This window comes from Excalfactoria chinensis, chromosome 15 (assembly GCF_039878825.1).
Source record: "Excalfactoria chinensis isolate bCotChi1 chromosome 15, bCotChi1.hap2, whole genome shotgun sequence".
Taxonomy (NCBI): domain Eukaryota; kingdom Metazoa; phylum Chordata; class Aves; order Galliformes; family Phasianidae; genus Excalfactoria; species Excalfactoria chinensis.
Genome location: NC_092839.1, coordinates 10,151,346 through 10,174,323, shown reverse-complemented (window position 1 = coordinate 10,174,323; position 22,978 = coordinate 10,151,346). Strand labels below are relative to the sequence as shown.

At 47.8% G+C, this 22,978-nt stretch overlaps 3 protein-coding genes across 6 annotated transcripts; 2 read left to right on the top strand and 1 right to left on the bottom strand.

Moving 5' to 3' along the window:
* Positions 1-19: 19 nt before the first annotated feature.
* Positions 20-2,547, bottom strand: SNRPB (small nuclear ribonucleoprotein polypeptides B and B1). Its single transcript, XM_072349849.1, has 7 exons — positions 2,414-2,547; positions 2,177-2,328; positions 1,427-1,538; positions 1,020-1,172; positions 695-833; positions 423-548; positions 20-202 (listed from the first exon to the last, which is right to left on the bottom strand). Exons 1-7 carry the CDS (start codon positions 2,414-2,416, stop codon positions 165-167), a joined length of 723 nt encoding a protein of 240 aa, XP_072205950.1. The 5' UTR covers positions 2,417-2,547; the 3' UTR covers positions 20-164.
* On the top strand, positions 2,543-17,777 carry ELMO2 (engulfment and cell motility 2). Of its 4 annotated transcripts, none has more exons than XM_072349844.1 (22): positions 2,543-2,613; positions 6,016-6,142; positions 6,593-6,633; positions 7,092-7,164; positions 7,477-7,527; positions 7,923-8,104; positions 8,359-8,458; positions 8,688-8,839; positions 9,684-9,762; positions 10,412-10,447; positions 12,825-12,875; positions 13,198-13,320; positions 13,874-14,008; positions 14,353-14,457; positions 14,538-14,646; positions 15,001-15,137; positions 15,458-15,621; positions 15,701-15,813; positions 16,101-16,208; positions 16,556-16,638; positions 16,960-17,037; positions 17,458-17,777. In XM_072349844.1, the coding sequence occupies exons 2-22, from the start codon at positions 6,065-6,067 to the stop codon at positions 17,656-17,658; spliced, it is 2,199 nt and encodes a 732-aa protein (XP_072205945.1). In that variant the 5' UTR covers positions 2,543-2,613; positions 6,016-6,064; the 3' UTR covers positions 17,659-17,777. The 4 variants fall into 4 exon arrangements, with proteins under 4 accessions (XP_072205945.1, XP_072205948.1, XP_072205947.1 ...); XM_072349846.1 differs by lacking the exon at positions 2,543-2,613 and adding an exon at positions 5,322-5,443; XM_072349847.1 differs by lacking the exon at positions 10,412-10,447.
* Positions 17,778-17,831: 54 nt separating this feature from the next.
* SLC35C2 (solute carrier family 35 member C2) lies at positions 17,832-22,926 on the top strand. Its single transcript, XM_072350114.1, has 9 exons — positions 17,832-18,009; positions 18,081-18,231; positions 19,537-19,600; positions 19,810-19,882; positions 20,059-20,227; positions 20,508-20,591; positions 20,910-21,085; positions 21,772-21,901; positions 22,052-22,926. Exons 1-9 carry the CDS (start codon positions 17,899-17,901, stop codon positions 22,171-22,173), a joined length of 1,080 nt encoding a protein of 359 aa, XP_072206215.1. The 5' UTR covers positions 17,832-17,898; the 3' UTR covers positions 22,174-22,926.
* Positions 22,927-22,978: the final 52 nt, after the last annotated feature.

Below are 22,978 nucleotides of genomic sequence, written 5' to 3'. Positions count from 1 at the left end.
CAGTACGCTAGTCATAAACTCTGTTGTTTTCCAACTTTATTAAAAAGGGCAAACTTTACAAGCAGTAAATAGAAAATATACATAGCAAAGTTCGAACAAGTGATACTGCTCAGTGTGTTTTCTTATTAGTCTTCTCACAGTTCTAAGGGACGTTGTTGAGGATCTTAGGGCCTTGGTGGACGCATGCCAGGGGGAGGGGGTCCTGGAAATAAAGAGATGAATATTGAAGAGGTCAGAGGAAGCAAAGCTAATAAACCAGAGAGCTCTTTTCTATGCCGTTGCCTTGGGCCCCTTTTTCAACATTGATAGATCTGAGGGCAGCCAGCATAGCTATGGAGCCACTGAAGCGTGTCACTCTTCAAATGTGGGTTGACTTTTTTTTACATTATAGCTTCTATGCAGGTAGGAAAACCTCCACTCACCTCTCATTCCTGGGGGTGGTGGTCTCATGCCTGGTGGTGGCATTCCCATAGGAGCACCTCGGCCAGGTGGCATTCCCATTGGTGGACCCATGGGTGGTCTCATGCCTGGAGGGGGTCCCATCATTCCTTAAGCCAGAGAAAAAAAGTACATGCATGAATTCAGCTGAATGCTAAAGGCCCTAATGGCGTATTAGAATATCATCCTCAAAACCAGCTCTCCATCGCCTCCATAATGTGGGCTCCTTGCTGTTCCACTCTATGGTAAATCCTACCTGGAGGAGGAGCTCCTCTGCTCATGGGTGGAGGAGGACCCCCGCGCCCTGGCGTGTATTGAGTTGGGGCTCCTGCTATGCTAGCAGTGGCTGCTGCAGCAGCAGCAGCAACCGTTCCACGACCCTGGGGTGTCATCACCTGCCAACAACATAAACAGGTTCACAGAAAACTGTATCTGGTTTATATTAATAAACTTACCGTAACCAAAACTTATCTTCTTAATTCCAAAAACTATCCCAGTCTCCTTTACGTTTTAAATAATGCTACAATGTAATACAATTCCCTGAATACCACAGGATCTCACTGTGGACCACAGGATCTCACCTGTTGGGATGGTCCTCCCACTCCTCTGACAGGGCCAGCTAATCCTGCTGGAGCCTGGGGCATGGGTGCACCAGCTGGTACTCCCCTTCCTGCTGCTCTCCCAACTCCAGGTCCTCCAGCAGCTCCAGCGAGAGGCACACGGGCGATTCCAGTCTGAAAACAGACACACACACTCAAAAATGTATCAAAGCAGAAGTCCTCGGGTTTTAGTGACCCCCACAGCCCTCTTCTATCCAGTCAGTGCCTGAGGCAATGAACAGGTGAAATTCCTGCATTGAAATTTACTGTGCCTACAGCCACAGTGGCATCTGGAAACCTAGAACATGGCATAATAGCCATCTCTAACAAGGACACATCTACCAAACATCCCTTCCATTTCTCCTCGGTTCTGCACTCGTTCTCCTTACATCTTTTGGAGGTGGCCCTTCAACTGTCATGGACACCAGGTTTTCTCCTCGCAGCAACACAAGACCAAGGACTCGTTTTTCTTCCCGCTCCGGCTGTTTTGAATTCTTAGGTCTAACGAGAAAAGAAAAAGAAAACGTTACAAGGCAGCAAAAAAGAAAATCACGTTGTTGTTTGAACATGCACTGAATATAGAATCATAGAACGGTTGAGTTGGAAGGGACCCATCCAGGTCACCAACTGCAACCCCTGCAGTGTGCAGAGACACCCACAGCTCCATCAGCGCTCAGAGCCCCCCCAGTCAGACCTGAGTGCCTGCAGGGCTGGGGCAGCCACCTCATCTCTGTGCCGCTGCCTCACCGCCCTTATTGTAACAACTTCCTTCCTTACATCCAATCTAAATCTCCCATCTTGAAATCATTCCCCTTGTCCTATCATGGAAACCCTACTGAAGAGTCCACGTCTCCTTCTTCCTTGCTCTAAGAATCTTAAGAAATCTCCTAAAACACTGAAAGACAGACGGAGCTGAGAGTCTGTGCTATGAAAACCAACAGACACACACACACCGCCAGGCTAAGAACGATGAGAAGCCCAAACAGAAGATGAACAGCATCACGTTTAACGGGCTGCGGTAGCATCACTTAAAGGCTTTGGAAGAGGCGGGTGGTCCGTCGGGCCGGGCCGCAGCTGGGCCGGGAGGCGCTGCCTGCAGACCCGCCCGCGGTTCGGTTCGGTTCGGTGCTGTTACTCACTTGATCTTCCGGAACTCGTCGCAGTCGCAGAGGATGAGGTTCATGTGCTTATCGAAGGCCTTGAAGGTGCCGATGAAGACGCGGCCGTCCTGCAGGATGCACCGCATGCGGTAATCGATGTGCTGCAGCATCTTGCTGCTCTTTCCCACCGTCTGTAAGACACCGCCGTCACACCGCGCGTTACCGGGGGCAGAGGCTCACCCAGGCCGGCCCCCCCGCAGCTCCCGCTCTGCTCACCATGGTTGCGGCTCTCCGCGCTCTCCGCCGCCGCCGCCGCTGGTCGCACAAACACCTCCCGCTCTACCGGAAGCACCTCTACACTCTACCGTCGATTTCCGCCCGCCCGCACGCGGACCTCCGCCGTCGGCCCCGCCCCTTCCGCCGCGCAATGGACGCGTTTCCGCCGCCGGCGGGGGCGGCGCAGCCCGGCTGAAGAGGTGCGGGGCGGCGGCGGGAGCGCGGGGCTCGCAGGGCGCGGGCGGCGGTGGGGGCGTTTTCTGTGGGCCCTGCCGGCAGCGGCCGGTAACCGCCGCAGGGAGGGCTGTGCTGTGCCGTGCTGTGCTGTGCCGGGACTCACGGGGTCCGCGGACCGGGCCGGGCGGCACCGAGGGGGCGGAAGGGATCCGGGGCCGGCGAGCCTCCGTTCGCCCGCGAGCCGCAGGGGGAGCCTGGCAGCGCTGCCGATGGGCCCGACCCGCACCTGCGGGGCTCGATAGGGCGGCGCCGCCCGGGCTGCGGTCTCTATGGCAGCGCGGAGGGGCGGCCGGAGGCGGCGGTGGGCGGCGGCGCGGGGATGGAGCCGGCGAGGGCCGGAGTGCGGAGCGGCCGCGGGGGGGCCGGGAGCTGCTCGGGGGCCGGGAGCTGCTCGGGGCCGGACCGGCTGCCGGCGCCGCCGCTTCCTCTCTGTCCGTGCTCCTTCCCCATCTGGATGCCCCGCCGCGAGGCTTCGGCCTGGGGCTACGAGCCCGCGTCGCGCCGGTGCTGGGCCGAACCTGGGCCGAACCGGAGCCGAGCAGAGCTGGACGTTTGGACGGCGGCTCACCAAAGCAAATCTTCCATCCCGTAGGTCGGGGTCTGGCCCGCCCCGGGGTGTCGCTGACTGGCGTTACAGCCTTTTTCAGCTCGCTTGACTGATGAAAAATAATAAAGCCTTCTCTCTTTTTGCCTGTTACCACGTTTCTGTGTTCGCCAGGGAGTCCGTGCTGAGCGTTAAGCCTGGTGCCACAGCCTGCTCCGCTTTGCGCAGTCATAGGAGGCCTCCGGGGCAGGGAGCTGAGCGCCTGGCTCAGCGCTTGAGTTTCTCTTTGCTCGGTGTGTGAAGTAACCTGGAAGGCTGGACGTGGACGTGGACCCCGGGTCTCGTTTGGCCTGGGCTGTCCGTACCAGCTGCTGGGGGCTCGCTGGGAATTGGCTGTGATGTTTTCAGAAGCTGTGCAGCCTTGCACTGGTTAACTGGGGGACTCTACCAGGCAGCTTTTCTTTTTTTTTCATTGAACGTTCTTTCATCCTCCTCATTTTTATTCTGCGGGCAGCACAATTTGTTCTATCTGTGATGAAAAGAAGGTTGAGTTTGTGAATAGGGAAGTTCTGTTTAAAATACTCCAGTTGTTTTAGCTTGCAGCTCCTCAGAAGTCTCTTGAATGGCGTGTTATAAGCGGCTCTGCTGATTTCTTCTTGCTCTGCAGCCCTGCATTGCTGATTCATATGATGGACCTCGCTCTGCAGAAACAGAGTGAATTTGCTTCTGATGGATTTCATCTTGACTGCTCTCTCCCTGCATAAAGCCTTCAGAATTGCTTATGTGAGATTTAAATATAAATATATATATGTGCTGTGAGAGACCAGCAAGTAACTGATCGGAACAATGATGTGAAATTGTAGCAACTGCTTCTTCACAAAGGCTTTTAAACAGTTGTTTTATCAGATACGTCACTAGTACTCATCTAATTAAGCAGTCTTCCTTTGTGACCTCACCTTGTTCAGGTTGGAGGGTTTCTTTACCTGACGTGCATTCTCTGAAGGACAGACTTGTTAAGAGAGGTAATTTATTGATTCAAAGTGAATCTTGAAGAGGCAGGTAGCTTGATTGTCTTCCCTCCAGGATGAAGAAGTCAAGTATCAGGTGTTGTACGAAATTGCATATTAGAGCCAACCAGTTGCACGAGCAATAGAAATCATTATGTAAATGTTTTTCCTCTCGTTGTCCTCGACGTGTTTAGCCTGATTGCTGAGTCTGTTGCTTTTTGAAGGGCAGCTCTTTTGGGATTTTATTCCAAACTAATCCAGTGCTGCTTTTCTAAGAGGCTGGAGACATCATTTTGAGAAACTGGCAAAGCTGAACCTGACTTGAATGGGTTCTGGATAACTTGACTTGAATCCAGTTTTTCTGCATGGCTTCTGCTTGGTCCCAGTCACCTTCTGGGTTCAGAAAGTGTGCCTGAGGTGTTCTGTGTCCGTGAGGTCTTTCCAGTCCTTGCTTGAGAAGGAAGGGACATGTAAACTTTATTTCTTGAGATCATTTGTGGTTCTTTAGGCCAACGTCTTATACAGGCCTGGCACTCACACATTCTGTGGTAGACTCAGCAGATTTCATACTGTACTGCATCCAAGGGCAGTCCAGTCATGCAGACCAGCTTCCTGTGCCAAGTACCTCTGCAGCTGCTTGGTCTTTGCTGATCCATGGAGAAGTCTTTCATCTGTTCTTCCTTTTAGTAGTCATTCTCTTTGCATCAGGAAAGCTCCTGAGGTGGCTGCTTTCCTTTCAGGTCTTAGCCTGTTGTAGCATCTCTTTCCTGGTTGATCAAAGAAGTTGGGCAAGTATGCTAATCTTGAAGCACTGTCCCTGCTCTGCATCATCTCACCTCTGTTCTTTCGCTCTGGGAAAGCTGAATCAGGTCGCCCCAGCAGGAGGTGCCGTATGAGCTGGGAATTGTAATTTATATGCTTATTTCCTTCTGGATTATCTGGAAGTTGAGTGTAAAGAAGAGTCCTTAAGGGTGGGACTTTTGTGGCATGTCAGATCTCATGTCTGTTAGCATGAAGCTATTGTATCTGAGAGCTGTTGGTGGGAGGGTGTTAGTCTTCAACGTGACTTTCTCCCCATGTTTCTATGGGAGTGAGTAGGGCAAGTCTCTCCACATGGGGGAGGACTGAAAAGGAACTGAACAAGTACATTTCTTTACAGCCTCTTACTACCAGATGAAGCACAAATCACCGTGTCTGACAGCTGTCTGGGACCAAACCCTGAACACAAGCTTATGCTCTAAGGTAGATAAAGGAGTGAAAGGTAGACTTCCAGAGCAGATGTAGAGTTGTCTTTTCTTTTGCAATGAGTGCTCATATTTTGAAATAAGAGTGTTAGGAAAAAGGGAGAGGAATAAAGCCAACTGCTGCTACTTTGTGTAGGAGTGTCTTGAATACACTGAGATATCTGAAGTGTGATAACAGCATCTGTAAACACTGGCCCACGGGAGGGAGGCAGGCTGTCTGGTCAATATACCCCTGCTCTCACATTCTGGTAGTAGCCAAGTCTAGGGAACTTTTGTTTTACTAGTCCTGAAAATTGACCTTACAGCGCAGAGTGGATGTTAAATGAGAGAGTTAATCTTTCTGTGTGAGTATCCTAACAAGCTCTCAGAAGAGAGGAACCTTAGGGATTAATGTTAGGCAGAAAACTTCACAAGGTGTTGTTTTAGTATGCTGCCTTGGTCCCTGGCATACCAAATGTTTGGTTTATGTTGAGCATGCCCAGCAGACTGCAAGGCTGGTCTGTAGCCTTTTGAAGCTTGATGTCAAATGAAATGTAATAATTCAAATCTCACTGTTTTTTCTCCTAACAGGTGCGGGGGTTGCATGCTGTTGTGAAAGCACCTGCAGGAGTCTGGAGCAATGCCACCCCCTTCAGACATTGTGAAAGTAGCCGTAGAGTGGCCAGGTGCCAATGCCCAGCTGCTGGAAATAGATCAGGTGAGATTTCATGACTAAATGGAGTAGAAGAGTATTTCTTCCATGCAATATAACTTTCATGCTGGAATGTAGATGTATGGGATGTGCTGAGTCCTGGCCTAAACCAGTGGTTGAGTGCCTGAGGAAAAGACCAGCTCAGCACTGGGAGCACAGGTGAAGACAATTCAGCTGTGTGATTAGAAGGGGTGCAGCCTGGCTGCACCTCTTAGAGCTCATTTAAGGGCTGACTGCCACTGGGGAAGGATCTCTTTCTAGAGATCCTTTTCTGCTGAAGTTTCCTCTTTGAACCTGGAATCTTCTGATACAGGTGTGCAATCTTCTTCCCTTCCTTTATATATTTGCCTTTCCCATTGTATCTATCTGTCCTATTGCTGCAGTAGAAAACACAGAAATGGTTTATTTGTGTTTGAGAGTAAAATGGCTACTGAGAACTCTCTCTCTCTATTTTAGAAAAGGCCTCTTGCATCCATCATCAAGGAGGTCTGTGATGGGTAAGTCTAGTTTCTGTTGTGCAGAGAGTCTGTCGCCCTGATAGGTGCTGCTGAGGTACCTTGGAATGTCTTCTGATTGTCAGTGCACAGTAGCATCATTCATGTTGCCTGTTGCAGTTCCAGACACAGAATGGGCCTGCATTTATGTAAGGGAAGAAGAGAAACTCTAGAAAATAAAGGCTTTGCATCTTTATTTTGCTTCTGAGCATATGTCAGTTAAAGCCACTCAGCAACTCTGAGGACTGGCAATCTTCTTGCTGTACTGGAAGCATAAGCATCTTAAGAAATTCCACAGATAGAATTGGCTGAAATCTTTCATGCTAAGGAGAAGTCTTTCACTTTTGGGAGACTTAGGTACCCGTTCTAATGTCTTGCTTGAAAGTTCTTTTCCACCTACCTGTGATCAAGCTGCTGTTCCTAATTGAGAGGAAGAGGCTCACATATTCTTCCTCTTCCAGGTGGTCTCTGCCAAACCCTGAATACTACACATTACGGTATGCCGATGGTCCTCAGCTGTACATCACAGAGCAGGTCAGTCTGAGAGATAGCTACATGTTGATGTCCTGAACTAACATCACGGAGCAATACTGTTACTAATCCATTAGTCAGTATCTCTGCTATCAAATACCTACTCACTGAGTAGGTATCATTCCAGTGAAAAGCCTTGTGCTTCTCCACTTGCGTGCCTGTTGGTGCAAGGACTCAATGGTTTGATTTCAAAAACTTTAGCAGGGTTGTATAGTATAGGAACCCCTTTAGTTTTGCATGCGAATGTGCACTGTCGGTTCAGTTGCATTCATTTTCAGACACTTCCCTGTAGTTTCTGTTTCTTTTGTCTTTCAGACTCGCTGTGACATCAAGAATGGAACGATCCTGCAGCTGGCGGTCTCCCCAGTAAGTACTCCTCGCGTTCCTTTTTCTCCTAGTGTGATAGGCTCTTCTTTGCCTCTCAGCTTTTCTGCTTCTTTCCCCCAGAACTGTAGAGCCTTTACCTTTCTGTGGATAAATCCAACTGGCGTTTTTAGTGCATATCCTAGATCTGTGTGTTGGAAGGCGCCTGACTCTTATTTTCCCAATTCGAGTGCAGTTGGTACCTATCAGAAAGCCTGCCTGTCACCAGAAGCAGTTTTTTTTTTAAGTCTGTCTTACAATGGGTGATTGCTTCTATTTCCTCTGTCAAATGCTTGCACCTCTCTTGCTTTTTCCTGTCTGTGGATATCTCAAAGAATGCTGCTGATACTGACAGGACTCAGTCTCCAGTCTGTAATGGCATCATCCCTCCTTCCCAGTCTAGGGCAGCTCGCCAGCTAATGGAGAGGATCCAGTCACACAGTATGGAAGTCCGACTCGATGCCATGAAGGAACTGGCTAAACTTTCAGCAGATGTGACCTTTGCCACAGAGTTCATCAACATGGAAGGGATTACAGTGCTGACACGGCTCGTGGAGAGTGGGACCAAGCTTCTGTCCCAGTAAGCTTTCTGTATTCTGTAACTCTGGAACAAGGGTATTGACTTAATATAACAGGGCTTCAAGTAGAGGCAAATCTTGCTTATTGAAGTAGTGGCATTAAGAAGCTAACCTTATAGCAAATGCTAGTATAATAACTGAGACAAAATCGTACTTTTCTGTGACATTTTTCTGCTTAGTCTGTCTGAGCTGAATTCTTCCTTGCTACCAACTTGCTTGTCACTGCATTCCCTTTTGATTTCTTTTTGTTTTTTAGTTACAGTGAGATGCTGGCCTTCACCTTGACTGCCTTCTTGGAGCTCATGGACCATGGTATCGTCTCCTGGGACATGGTCTCAATAACCTTCATTAAGCAGGCAAGTTTGGGTAAAAGGGGTGAGTGGATACTATTTCTTTTTGTGCTTTAACACTGCTTCCAGGACCAGCACAATGACTCTTAGAAGCTGAATATGAACTGACATCTCAGTGATGATATTATGGTTTCATCTCAGCTTTCTGAGTCATATTTCCCTTACCTTGTCTCATTCACCACAAGGTTTACTGGATGGGCATCTGTTGTTGACCTGATGGTTCATCTGGTTTTAGATTGCAGGATATGTCAGTCAGCCTATGGTAGATGTCTCCATCCTCCAACGATCCCTAGCCATTCTAGAAAGTATGGTGTTGAACAGTCAGACTCTGTATCAGAAGATAGCAGAAGAGATCACTGTGGGGCAGCTCATTTCTCATCTGCAAGTGTGAGTACCCACCAAACAGTGGTGTGATCTAAATCAATTTTGTGAATCTCTGTTAATTTGAAAATATATACATTTATCTTTGAAACACATAAAGATACTGTCTTTGAAGTACTTCTGATATCTTACTTGAAATTGAAGACTTCTGATGTTTAAATTTAGTGAAACTCAGTGAAAATAAGAAAAAGGTTGAGCCAAACTGCTGAGGTTAGAAGACAGTGCCATATGTTTCCTTCCCCATTAGTTCCTTTGGCAAAGATGAAAGTGTTCAGTGGCTTCCATTGACATGAAGAGAAAAAGGACTTCTCCAGTAAGGTTTCTAGCTGTAGCCATATAACAGACTGCATTATCACTAGGCTTTAGAGTGATGTGTTTCTCTGCTGAAACTGTCATGCTCTGAGGTCTGCTATGCTGCAGCCCACACAACCTTCTTAATAATGGAGCTATACAGAAATTAGGAAAAAATTATATACCATGTGGGTGGTCAGACACTGGAATAGGTTTCCTAGTGAGGTGGTTGGTGCTGGTTGATGCCCTGTGCCTGTCAGCGTTCAAGAGGCATTGGGATAATTCCCTCAGTAACATACATGAACTTTTTATGAACCCTGAACTGATCAGGCAGTTAGACTTGATCTTTGTAGGTTCCTCCCAACTGACTTGTCCTGTTTTGTTTTACTGGTAATTTGTGTCAGATTTTGCAGCTCCGCAGGAAAGATTCGATGACATCAAAGTAGATTACCTGAATGCTGCTTGTACACTGAAATGCAGAAGAGCTGCAGTAAATGTTGTTACACACAGGCAAAGAGCCTGTTCTCTTCTTATGATCTTCCCGTTACTGTTTCTGCAGCTCAAACCAAGAGATTCAGACATATGCCATTGCCCTGATCAATGCCCTCTTCCTGAAGGCACCTGAGGACAAGAGACAGGTTTGTAGTTGCTTAGTTAAACCCAAATAATGCTTACTGAGTTACTTCAGATTTACTGGTTTACTGTTGTGCTTTAGGAATTGCGTTGTTTGGCTATGGCAGACCTCAGACCTTGCCAAGAACTTAATGCCATTCTGAAACAGCTGCTTATAGAGGAAAAAATGCTGACCTATATAATAATTTGTTCTGGAGACACGTCTGCATATAGAAGATTCTCAGAAATGAGTTTGAAAGACCTTGAGAGACAGAAAACAATCTGTACAGCATGATTTTTTTTTTAAGGAACTGCACTTTATATGGGAGACCAGTGGATGACGGAGGGAGGTTGTGGGTAGTGTCCTTGATGTTGGATATGCTTATTTAACACACACATACACAAAAAAGCCAACAACAGCTACAACAATACATTTTTGAAGTCATATGGGGATGTTTCTGATGGTAAATATGAGGAATGAAGCCCCTGATCTGAGAAACCCTGTGACATCTCAGCTACGTGCAAAATGTGTGTGTGTCTGTATTGTGTAGCTTTGCTGTGTTAAGCCTTTCTTCTCCAGTGCCCTGTTTGTGTTTTTATTTTTCTGGACTCAGAGCTAAATCTTGTCTGCTTCTCTTTGTGCCTTTTTTTATTTTTTTTGCTTTCTGCCATCAGGACAAGCTGCTTAACCCGCTAGACCTGCCCATCACTGTAAGTAACTCAAGGCTGGGGGCTGGTCATGCAGAACTGTAGGCATGTAGCTCTTCTCCAGTTGTGCCTCCTTGTATCTTAGAGACAATGCATACAAGATTCAGATAGTGGATGAGCCTAGGGAAAAAGATGGGCGCCCTCCTGGGAATGTACTCAGATAATGAAGGGGAGAAAAGACTCAGTAGCATGAGAGAACTGCATGACTTAGTGTGTGCACGAGACATTAATGATCTTAAAAGACTTGCTTTGAGAACTGGTACTATACTGTAAAACTAATCAGGTGGAACAAATTTAAAACTGGAAACAGTTCCATAGAAATCTGGGTCACCTTAAACCTAAATAATTCATTTTTTTTGCTGAAGATGTAGCCCCTTCAGAAGGAAAACAGTGACCTCAGTAAATTTGGCATAACAATCTGAAATTAATCAATATGATTAACATGTGGAAATGAGGGGGATCATATTCCTCTATAGACAATTTAGCTTGGATAATACATTTCATAGCAAACCAAATTCCAAGATATGTATTGCTTTTTTTTCTTCCCTTGAACACAATACACAAAGCCATGAAGGGCTATGAGGATGATTAAGAGACTGGAGCATCTTTCATGTAGAGGCTGAGAGACCTGCTGTTGCTCAGCTTGAAGAAGAGGAGGCTCAGGTGGATCTTCTCAATACATGTATAAATGTCTGATGGAAGGGAGTAAAGAAGATGGAGACCAACTCTTCTCCGTAGTGCCTACATTGCTGACAAGCAATGCTACGCACGGTTTAAAACCCAGAAAATTCTGTCTGAACACAAACTGGGGGGGAAAAGCTTATCTGTGGAGGGTGGTTAAACACCAGAACAAGTTCCCCAGAGATTGTGTAGTCCATGGAGATACTAAAAACATGACTGGTCACTGTTCTGAGCAGCTTCATTTAGCTGATACTATTTGAACTGGACAGATTGGACTAGATGACCTCAAGAGGTCACTTCCAACCGGAGTGATTTTGTGATGCCATGACCCCATCAGGCAGTGAAGTGGGTATTTTTGGACTCTGTGCTAAACACAGATCCTTTGGCAGTGGTTAGGCTGTGTGCGTGCTCATGCTTCTTACTATACTGTTCAGAGTCATTTAATTGTCTTTGTCCTTCCCACTGTTTCCTGTGCTTCAGTCACCTCTTACTTTCTCCCATGTGCAAACTAATTCCTTTTGAGTAAGAATTCTTTGTGTTGTGTGCATGAAGAAATTCTAGCAGCAAGCCTTATTCTAGTAGAATAATACCTCTTATGAGTCATGGTTAAAAATAATGACTCGGAGGGCAGTCTGAAACCACTTCCTACCTCACTGAGTTGCTTCTTAAGATACCCTCAACAAAAGCACTGGCTTATTTTCGTTATAATGTGAGTGCTGCTTGACTTGGAGCTGCTACAGATTGTCTGTCAGTCAGCATAGCACCCTTGTTTTAGCAGGCTTCTGCTTGGAGCAGAAGTGATAATAGGGACTAAGAATGAGGCTACTACATGTATTTTACCATACTACTTCTACAACCTGTCAACAAGGTTGATATGAGCAGTTGGGAGAGTCTTGTTGCTCAGAATGTACTATTGATGGAATGCATTTGACTAAAACTGCACGTCTGCTTCCAGTTCTCCATATGAATTGCACAGGGCTGTGAAGAGATGTGAGACTGGTAGTCCTTTTGGACCAGATAACGTAGCATCCAATGGATTTTTCCTCACTCAGAGATGTTGCTTGTATCAGCAAGCTTCTGATAGTATTCCACCTTGACATTAGCACTCGTGTTGCTCTCCTAGCAGGTGAAAGGAGATTGCCAGTATCGTCTTTAAATTGACTTCTAAGCATCTTTTTAGGAACGAAAACAGAAGGCAGTGTACATTTTAGAGGGCAAGTTTTGAAATGGATGAGAACTGAACACTGTGTCCTCTGGTCCTTGTTATTTTGGGTGTGAACTTAAGTATTCTGTAGCTTTCTATACCTATTGAAGGAACCTCTTGTAGATCACAGGTTCTCTGGCCAATCCACAGTATGCTCCCTGCAGCCGTATCTCCTGATATGTGTCATTAGATGTTGAGTGTTAAGCTAAATTTTCTTCTATTCTTGGTTTGCCTTAGCACCTTCCTCCACGTTAATGTTATGTATGGGAGCCATCCATGAATTGTGCCATGGTAAAGATGACTATTGCATCCCAACTTAACTGCTTGCTTTGTGGTGAGACCCCATGCTAAATTGACAGTCTGTGGTGAAAGCACTTTGTCATTTGTCAATGCTGTCTCCAATGCATAGGCTTCCTTCTCTTTCTCCTTTCTGCATGATGTGGACTTCTTGCTTATGTTTCACTCATTTTTGTTTAATCTCCCAATCTCCTACAGGAAATGGCTAATTCATTTGCCCAGAAGCACCTGAGGTCTATAATCCTGAATGTGAGTATGTCTGAAATGGCTGAACACGTTCTAAATGTTTTCTTAATAAAAATCTCGCTTGTGCACAGTTTAAAGTCTGCTGCCCTCACAGCACTTCAGAAAAGTGAAATAGAATCGACCTGTTCAAAAGGGAGTTATCAGCATGCTTCTTCCTGCTGTTAGAGAGCATTATCGTTACACTTCTGATGGAATATGGAGGTTAAAGAGTTGAACCTTCATATGCAGAGATGTAGATGCAGCCTGGCATGTTGCCTGCAGCTAATACCTCACTGTCCATTTGTATTATATTCATTATATTCTCTTCTTTTTTTTTTCTTTGCAGCATGTGATCAGAGGAAACCGCCCAATTAAAACAGAAATGGCACATCAGCTGTATGTGCTGCAGGTCCTGACGTTTAATCTTCTGGAAGAGAGAATGATGACCAAGATGGATCCCAATGATCAGGTCTCTATTAGAGCTGATAGAAAGTAGAAGGGGTGTTTAGATGCTTTACTCTACTGAATTTGCAGTAGACTGTACGTAAAGTGAAACTGCTGCTCACATCACATTGTGGTCTTTGAGCTTCTCGTATGCTCATGACTAACCTGCTGTATGCTGTGGTGCTTTCACAGACACAATTGGTTGCTAAAAGACATGTATTTTCCTTACCAGTGTGATGTGAAGTTGTCAAGCTGATTTCTCTGCCTCAATGTCCTTTTTGATACTTTTCCTTGCAATGTGCATGGAAGCTGGACAGTTATTAAGAATTCTGTTACTTAATTATTAAATATGTTGCAGTCTTAAACAAGAAATACCTTAGCGTTATCTGAATGCATAAAGATTGCTGAAACTCACCATTTTGAACTGGGTTGCCTCATTTTATGTAATGTCAATGACCTTTGGCACCTCCTTGTGTTCACTGCGTGAGCTCTGGAGAAAGGTGGGTTTGTGTGTTATGGGAAAACATTGCCCTGCTGATTGCTCATATGTTACTGTTTCCTCCCTTTCTGTCCCTCAGGCACAGAGAGACATCATATTTGAGTTGAGAAGAATTGCATTTGATGCAGAGTCTGACAGCAACACCATCCCTGGCAGTGGAACAGAAAAACGCAAAGCCATGTATACCAAGGACTACAAGATGCTGGGATTCACTGTATGCACTTAGAGGGCGGGGTGGGGGGGAGGAATGGAAACAGCTGTTTGCTTCACCATGTTTCTATATCTGACTTCTAGAAACTCAGCTAAACTCAGACTTCCAAGACAGATTATTATGAACTTACTGTTTGGCCAAGTGCAAGGGCTCATTAGGCACGTCCTCTGAAGATACTGACTTATTCTTGACAAACTCAGATTCAGCCTCTCTTCTAGAAAGTTTGGATAGCATTGTCAGTGGGTGTCTTAGGTTACCTGTTGGGTAGATGTAAAAGGAAATTGGGAAAGATTCTCATAGCATTTCTTTGGGCTAATTTATGTGGCTTATTTCTGCACACTTTGCAGAATCACATCAATCCAGCTATGGATTTTACTCAGACCCCTCCAGGGATGCTGGCATTGGATAACATGCTGTACTTGGCCAAGTTTCATCAGGACACCTATATCAGGGTAAGCGAAGCTGCTGTTCTTTGCAAGTAGCAGCACGTCAGCAACAACTTCTGGCTATTTCTTCTGACCTCTTCCTTTAGATTGTCCTGGAGAACAGCAGTCGAGAAGATAAGCATGAGTGTCCCTTTGGACGCAGTGCCATTGAGCTTACCAGGATGCTCTGTGAGATCCTACAAGTTGGGGAGCTCCGTGAGTAACATTGCCCTGCAGTCTCCTGAGTGACTGTCCTGGGTTAACATACAGATTGGTGAAGATTCTCAAGCATTTGTACTTTGGTCTCTTTTCTGCCTTGTAAGGATGGGGTAGCTTGGAATTGTATTGTCAGTTTCCCCATAATACCAATATTGAATTTAAACAAGGAAAAATTGTTGTATGTGCTCTGGTTCTTCTTAAAAACAGAAGCAAGTGGAAGACTCCAGCTTCCTGAAGCTTCATTAGGACGCTGTACAAAAACCATTCTAGAAACTATCATAAACTTAAAAGTCAAGTAGCTGTGATGGTCTCAAAAGAAACCAACCAAACTGTTTCTGTTTATTCCTGAAGCTAATGAAGGCCGCAATGACTATCACCCCATGTTTTTCACTCATGACCGTGCATTTGAGGAGTTGTTTGCCATTTGCATCCAGCTTTTGAACAAGACCTGGAAAGAAATGAGGGCAACAGCAGAAGATTTTAATAAGGTCTGTCAGAGTGAGGAGCTCTTGTAGAATTGTTTGCAGAACAGTGTGTTCGCTCAGCCTTGGTTGCGTGACAAGTATGCTTGGTTAAAGAGATGGGGGTGGAGAGTACGTCAGGGCCTTGATGTGGACTGTAAGGGAGGATGGTCCAATCTTTATTTGGTGTGACCTGAGATCATTCTATGTTTTGGATCATCAAAGCCACTGGTACACTGACGCTCTTGGCCGTGACTGTGTTTTTTGATGCCATTGAGCTGAGCCCTAGTTCTTTTCTGCCATTAAACAGCAAAAATGATACTTGCTTCCCACTCTGCCTACTTCAGGTTATGCAGGTTGTGAGGGAACAGATCACACGGGCTCTCCCCTCCAAACCCAACTCTTTGGACCAGTTCAAGAGTAAACTGCGCAGCCTGAGCTACTCTGAGATTCTGCGACTACGCCAGTCTGAGCGAATGAGCCAGGATGACTTCCAGTCACCACCTATTGTGTAGGTGCCTAACAAGAACAATTGCTTGTGCTTCTTGTTGTCACTGGTTCCCGCTCACTCTTCCGTGTTTGATTGCCAGGGAGCTGAGAGAGAAAATCCAGCCTGAGATCTTGGAGCTGATAAAGCAACAGCGCCTGAACAGGCTCTGTGAGGGGAGCAGCTTTCGGAAGATTGGAAATCGCAGAAGACAAGGTGAGGTGACTTTGTGCACTGCATCTCTTCACGTGAACTGTAGGCAAAAGATACCTGGTGGGTTTACTTGTCAGCAACGTGTTGCCAGAAAGGGAAGCTGGCAACCTGATCTGTCTGTAGCAACCAGTGGTTTGGGATGGAAGAGATGTGCATTTCTACAAGTACAGCCGTATCCTCATGAACAGCAAGTAATGCTGAGGAATGGAGGGGCAGAGGGGTTGGTCAGTGGTTGTGAGGCCTCAGGTGAATGATCCTGCTCAGCTTGCTCTACTTTTTCCGAGTTCCAGAAAGATTTTGGTATTGTCGCCTTGCTCTGAACCACAAAGTGCTGCACTATGGAGATCTGGAAGATAATGCCCAGGGGGAAGTGACCTTTGAATCACTGCAGGAAAAAAGTAAGTCCCAGTTGCTGCTCTCTGAACACAATGAGCGCTCTGTGCGTTGCTGTCTAGTGGCTCTAATGAGTATCATCCCAGAGAAAAGAGGGACGGCTGTGGCTGAAGCTCCTAACAGCCACAAGATGAATGTTTGACCCTTGCACAAATCCTTTTAGCACCATCAACTGCTTGGCTTTTCTTAGGACAGACAACTGTAGGGATGTGCTGCTTGTAATTTGGTTTGGAAAACTGCAGTAATGAGTTAGAAAGCAGGAAAAAATGCCCAACTGCAAAGGCAAAACAGAAAGCGCTGTCTCTTCCCGATAAGTATTTCCTGTGTGTGAGTTTTACTTTTCCACTGTTAGTTCCAGTCGCAGATATCAAAGCCATTGTCACAGGGAAGGACTGTCCACACATGAAGGAGAAAAGTGCACTGAAACAGAACAAGGTAACTGCTCTGTTTTTTGCCTATAAGTAATACCTAAAGCTATGGAGATATGAAGGCTGGGAGCAAACAAGAAGAGCAATTGGTCTTCCAAATTGGCAACTTTTCATTGCCTTGTTTCAAAAAGAAAAGTCTACTATCAGGGCTTTTTCCATACGATTGCAGCATTCTGTGAGCTTTTGGGCTGGGTATATTGTAGGGCTGCTAATGCTGTTCTGGGATAGTGCACTGAGCTGCAGCAAGGCTGCTGTTCTCGTGTTAACAGGCTGAAAGCAACGTGGTGTTTTGTTCCATCGATGAGTAAGAGATTCTTTTTCTATTCAGGAAGTGTTAGAATTGGCCTTCTCGATACTGTATGATCCCGATGAGACGTTGAACTTCATCGCACCTAATAAATATGAGGTAAGAAGCGCAGTGATTAACTATAGAATCATACAAGTTCTGGAGCTGAAAGGGACCCACAAGGATCACCCATCTAACACAGGAAAAAGCAAAATTCAAACCCTTTGCCCGAGTGTTGTCCAAACCTGTTGAACTCTGGCAGCCGTGCGGCCACGACCGCTTCCATTCAGTCACTTGTTCCCTCGTTACTGTTTGCTTTTTGTGCTGTTTGGGCCCTACTAGAAGCTCTTGTCACTCCCCCTGGAGCCTTGGGCTCACGCTTATCACCTCTGGGTTTCTGACTTATGTTGGGAATCAGTGCAGCCTGGTTTCTTGTTCGGTGTTGGGTTTTGCAGTTGTTTGCCCCACGGGTTGCCTGTTTTGGAGCTGTGTAGGGGAAGCACTGATGCCCGGAGTTGTCAGCTGTCCTGTTGTCCGCAGTACTGTATCTGGATCGATGGGCTTAACGCACTCTTGGGGAAGGACATGTCCAGCGAGCTGACGCGGAGCGACCTGGACACGCTGCTGAGCATGGAGATGAAGCTGCGGCTGCTGGACTTGGAGAACATCCAGATCCCCGAGGCGCCGCCGCCCATCCCCAAGGAGCCGAGCAGCTACGACTTCGTGTACCACTACGGCTGACGGGGGCTGCGGCCCGGCCCGGGGGGGGCCGTTCCGGGGCGGCGGGCTCCTACGCCGCCGTTTGTCCGCCGTGCGACTTTTGTACGAGTTGTAATAATAACCAATAGCACGGCAGTGGCTCCCGGGCCTCCTTCCTTCCGCCCGCCTCAGGCCCCGCCTTCCGCCGCGTCGTCACCGGCTCCTCGGTTCCGCGGCCCGGCGCTGCTCCTCGCGGCGCTCCGCGGGGCCCCGGTCGGGCGCATGGGGACGGGCGCGGCGGCGCTGGGCCGGGCGGCGCTGGTGGCGGCGCTGGTGCTGCTGTACTACGGCTTCTCCATCGGCATCACCTTCTACAACAAGTGGCTGATGAAGGTGCGGGGCGGCGGGCGGAGGGGCGGCGGGCGGCCGGGCGGCGGCAGTGACGGCGGCTGTCGGTCCCGCAGAGCTTCCCGTTCCCGCTGCTCGCCACGCTGCTGCACCTCCTGCTCATCTTCGCGCTGTCGGCGCTGTCCCGCGCCGTGCTGCGATTCCGCTCCGGGCGGCCGCCGCCGACGCTGTCCTGGGCCGAGTGGCTCCGCCGGGCCGCGCCCGCAGGTACGGCCGGGATGGGGCGGCGGGGCTGCCCGCGGCTTTGGCCGTGGTTGCGTTGGCTGCGGGCTGACGGCGGCTCTCCGGCCGGGGAGGAGGGTGTGAGACATCCATAGCGTCGCCCCGAGCCTCCACTGAGCGGTCCCGGCCCTCGGCCTCTCGTAGCAGTCGTGCTGCTCCCTGATCTGCCTATGCCGTGCTCCCGACGGTGTGTTTCCCCTGTGCTGGGGGCCCGGTGTCGGGCTGTGGTCCCACAGTGCTGAGTAGAGGGAAGGATCGCCTCTGTTGACCTGCAGGTGCCGGGGATGGCTTCCTTAGCAGCATGAGTGCACGCTGCTCACTTGTGTTCGATGTGGTGCTAACTGGGTCTCCAAGCTCCTCTTATGGGAAGCCTTCCTCCACCTGGCCAGTCCCAGCACCTGCTGCTGCCTGGGGTTGTTCCTTCCCAAGTGTGATTATCTGCCCCTATCCGTGGGCCGCTTTATTAGGGTTTTGTGAGCAAAGGTCTCTGCCTTCCCGGCCCTCTGGTGCATCAGGTTCACATCATCCTTGGAGTTACTGAGAGTGCACTTTGCCCCACCATCCAAATCTGTAATGAAGATACTGAGCAGGGCTGCACGCAGTGTTGACCCCTGGGGTACCCTGCTCATTACTGCCTCCCATTACTGCTCATTACTGCTTCCCAGCCTCTAAGGGCTTTGCAATGAGTATTTTCTGGGAAGGCAGTATCTGCTGCTCCCCTCTCGTCCATCAGGACAGTGGTTTCATTATAGAAGCATATCAGATTGGACAAGCAGGATTTCCCCTTGCTGAATCCCTACTGACGACTGCCAATGACTTTCTTCTCCTTCACATACCTGGAAATGGTTTTTAAAGACAGCTGTTCCATGACCTTCCCTGGGAATCTCAGCCTTTTGCTGTCCATTGTGTATCAGGAGTTGTTCCTTCCCAGGTGCAGCTCCCTGCCCTCATCCTCATTGAACTTCATGAGGTTGTTAGCAAACCTCTCCAGCCTGACAGGATCCCTCTGGACAGCTGTGTGGCCCCCCAGTAAATGAGCTGCTCCTCCCAGTCTTCTTTCCAGCCTGGTGTTTCCATTACACTAACAGCTTTCTCTGGTTGTAATTTGGTCTTTGGCTCCAGAATAGAAACAAAGCTGAGCATATCCAAGCTGTGTTAGTATTGAAAAGTTAGTGAGAGAAACACCATTATTTTTTCCTGGCTCTGCTCTGTGTTTGCGCTCAGTTAGCGGGGGTTTCTTTTGTGGGCTGGAGGACAGTTAATTTCAGGACGTTTTCTTTGATTCTTCAGCTCTGTCAACTTCCTTGGATATTGGGCTGAGTAACTGGAGCTTCCTGTATGTCACTGTCTCCCTGTGAGTACAAATCTCATCTTCCTTGGGAGTCCTCTGGTGGGGTTTGGAAAGTGCTGTGTTGGGGTCAGCATCTGGAGCAGCACATGGCCTGGTGGGGTTGGCATGCAGGGGCTGTGTTGGGCTGCCTTCCTAATATCTCCTTCCTACTAGTGCTTCTCTGGTAATAGACTGCATTGGAAGATAACGATAACATATTTTGGTCCTTACAGCTACACGATGACCAAATCCTCCGCCATTCTCTTCATCCTGCTGTTTTCACTGCTCTTCAAGCTGGAGGAAATGGTAAGGGTTCAGTGCGGTGCTCTGAGGAGGCTGAAGCTCAGGCACAGGGAGGCAGGAGATACATGCATGAGAAACTTAAGTAGGGGAGGAATGCAATTGCGTGGATATCTGAAAGAGTTAACTGTCTGTCCAGCTCCAGGAGTCTTCGTAGTGATTTTGTGTTTGCTCTCACCCAGAGGGTGCAGTTGGTGCTGGTGGTTGTGCTGATCGCTGGGGGGCTCTTCATGTTCACCTACAAGTCCACGCAGTTCAACACACAGGGGTTCATGCTGGTGCTCTGTGCCTCTTTCCTTGGGGGTGTTCGCTGGACTCTCACACAGATACTGATGCAGAAGGCTGAACTGGGTATGTAAAGAGCAGGAACTGGGAGGTGGTGCTGGCAAAGGGTGGGGAATAAGGAGGATGTAACTTAGTGCAGAAACAGAACCTCCCGAGTATGGGACATCATTTGAAACCTGGGTTGGGATCGTCTGTTGGTGGGTAATAAAGATATCTTGGCCTCTGCAGCAGCAGCAGCAGCCTGGGCACTGTAAGGTTTCTATCTACATGTAGTACTAATAGCTCAAGGAATTTACTACTCCCTGGCTTGTTGTTACCTGATCCATTATTGATTCTCTTCTTGCAGGGCTCCAGAACCCCATTGATATCATGTTTCATCTGCAGCCACTCATGTTCCTGGTGCTCTTCCCTCTGTTTGCAGTGTTTGAGGGTGCGTGAGTTAATTAGGAAAAGCGAGGGAAGCCTAAGAGAGTGGTTGGGAGTTTGCTTAGCTGGCTTAAGATGATTCATGTAGTGAACACCTGTGAACTTTACAAAGCAGTCCTCGAGTTACAAGGACCAAGATATAACTTAAATAGAACATCACAGGGTACATAAGAGTTGTAGCTTGCCACACTTGTGGAAATAAGGGGATTAAAGACCTGGCTTTACGTCCTCCTGATACTAGAATGTGAGCAGCTCAACTGAGTCTTGTGGGGGATTCTGGGGGTTGGGAAGGGTCCTCTGCTACTCACTTTCTTGTTCCTAGGCCTGCCTTTGTCCGTATCAGAGAGGCTCTTCCATGTCCGTGAAGCAGGAGTGATGTTCTGTATGGTAGGAAAGCTGTTGTTGGGTGGAATTCTTGCCTTTGGTCTAGGCTTTTCTGAGTTCCTCTTGGTTTCCAGAACATCTAGCCTCACCCTTTCTATTGCTGGCATTTTTAAGGTAAGACATGGTTCCTGTGCTAATACTAAAGGGCAAGTACTGAGGCAACCCTAATGGGCCTAATGTAGTGGGAACTTCCTTACAGCCTCAGAAGTCATCTCCTGTGTTTTTTATTCTCCTGACACAAAAGCTTGATGTTTTGACTTGCTGTCTCTGCAGTGAGGGCTCATCCCTGGTGCTCTGATGACAAAGAGCAGAGGCATTAAATACTGTTAAGGTCCAAAGCTTGGTGGGATCTGGGAGAAGCAAGAACACGTGGGCCTTGTGACCATTGGTTGGTGTGGGAGGGAGGAGAGTTGAGAATGCTTTCTTGCATCAGACCTGGATAAGGATAAACCTCTGGGTAGAGGTAACTCATTAACCTGGTGTGGCATGTTCTGTCCTTCATTGACGAGTACAGTGCATGTACTGCTCAACTGGTTGGTGACATGTGAAAGTTAGCTTTGTAGGAATCCTATAACTTCCATATTAGATGAATGGTTCAATCAGGGGATGTAAAATCCCTGATCCCAGTTTGACAGGTTGATCTGATTCTGGAATCTATTGTTGGAACTTCTTACACATGGAAGAACACGCTGGTGGAAGTCAGCAGCCTGACATCTTGATTTAGGCTCGAGCTGCAAAATAACTTATGCACGTCTCGTCCGGTGCTTTGCTGCCACTTGTCATGTTTTTTCTTTCCACAGGAAATCTGCGTTTTATTCCTTGCCACGCACCTGCTGGGAGACCGCCTCAGTCTCTTGAACTGGCTTGGCTTTGCTGTCTGTCTGTCAGGAATCTCCCTTCACGTCATTCTCAAAGCTGTAAATTCCAAAGGTGATTCTGTTTTAAACGCCTTTGTGTTTCGCTGTAGGCGTTCTTGCTGTTTCACCAGGAGCTGCACCTGATTCCAGCTGTTTGCCAGCAGCAGGTTTGATGGGTGCTCCAGTGAGCTGGCTTGTTAGTAAATGAGCTGTCTGCACACAGGTGAGAAAACACTGAATCTACACAAAGAGACATGCTCTGAGCCTGACCTGGAGCTGCTGCTGCACCACACTGAACACAGAGAGGAGGAGGAGGAAGATGTTGGAAGCCTACAACAGCACTGAATGACCGTGAAACAGAGTCCCCTGCTCTGTGCTTGCCAGGTCTGACAACTGCCTAAGAAGAAGGTCCGAGATTCTCTGTCTGACTTTCCAAAGGAGAATGAGGGTCCAGTGAGAGTCCTGCTGTTCTACTGTAGTGTGGATCCATAGATGCTGCACAGCAAACAAGCAATATCCTTTGCTGGAGAGCAAACTTGGAAGGTGAATCTCAGTTCAGCACAAGTAAAATGGTGAGACTGGGAAAACGTTCTAGGGAATCCTGAAGGCTTTATATTGAGATTGCAGACCATGAGCTGTGGATCAAGTATGGACATGTCTGGACTGCAGGCTGAGTGGTTCCAGGATGGTTTTAGTGGTGTTTAGGCTTTAGCTGCAAAGAGGAAGGTAGGTGCATCTTCCTGTGCTTGTTGTGTGGTTCTGCCGAATGGGAGCTCCTGTCTTTGTGGGTGCAGATAATTGCATGTAATTCCCAGTGAGAAGGAGCCTTTGTGCCTGGTGATATCCATGTGTGTATGTAAGGAGGGGAGTACTTATCTACTTGCTGGTATTTGGGATCAATTAAACAGGGCCAAATGATGTTGGGCAGAGAAAGAATGAGGGTGCAGGGAGTCCTGCCGGCCCAACAGCCGAGTGGGGAGAGGGCACAGGACACCCAGCTTGAGCAGTGAGCTTACCAGAAAGTGTGTGGGTATTTTTTATGGTTGGTTGGTTTTGGTGGCTTGGTTTCTTATTTTCAATAAACCAGTTTTCTGATTCCCTACTGTCTGCACGTTATGTAGCTGTGCTTCAGCAAGCAGAGACCATTTCC

Excerpts from the sequence above, each read along its gene's own strand:
- SNRPB (XM_072349849.1), bottom strand. Across the intron at positions 549-694 it reads CAGAGGAGCTCCTCCTCCAG|GAATGATGGGACCCCCTCCA; the intron begins GTAGGATTTACC and ends CTCTGGCTTAAG. Across the intron at positions 203-422 it reads ACCACCCCCAGGAATGAGAG|GACCCCCTCCCCCTGGCATG; the intron begins GTGAGTGGAGGT and ends CTTTATTTCCAG.
- ELMO2 (XM_072349844.1), top strand. The coding sequence starts at position 6,065 with ATGCCACCCCCTTCAGACATTGTGAAAGTAGCCGTAGAGTGGCCAGGT. Across the intron at positions 7,528-7,922 it reads TGCAGCTGGCGGTCTCCCCA|TCTAGGGCAGCTCGCCAGCT; the intron begins GTAAGTACTCCT and ends CCTCCTTCCCAG. Across the intron at positions 16,639-16,959 it reads GTGCACTGAAACAGAACAAG|GAAGTGTTAGAATTGGCCTT; the intron begins GTAACTGCTCTG and ends TTTTCTATTCAG.
- SLC35C2 (XM_072350114.1), top strand. The coding sequence starts at position 17,899 with ATGGGGACGGGCGCGGCGGCGCTGGGCCGGGCGGCGCTGGTGGCGGCG. Across the intron at positions 18,010-18,080 it reads ACAACAAGTGGCTGATGAAG|AGCTTCCCGTTCCCGCTGCT; the intron begins GTGCGGGGCGGC and ends TCGGTCCCGCAG. Across the intron at positions 19,601-19,809 it reads CTGTATGTCACTGTCTCCCT|CTACACGATGACCAAATCCT; the intron begins GTGAGTACAAAT and ends TGGTCCTTACAG.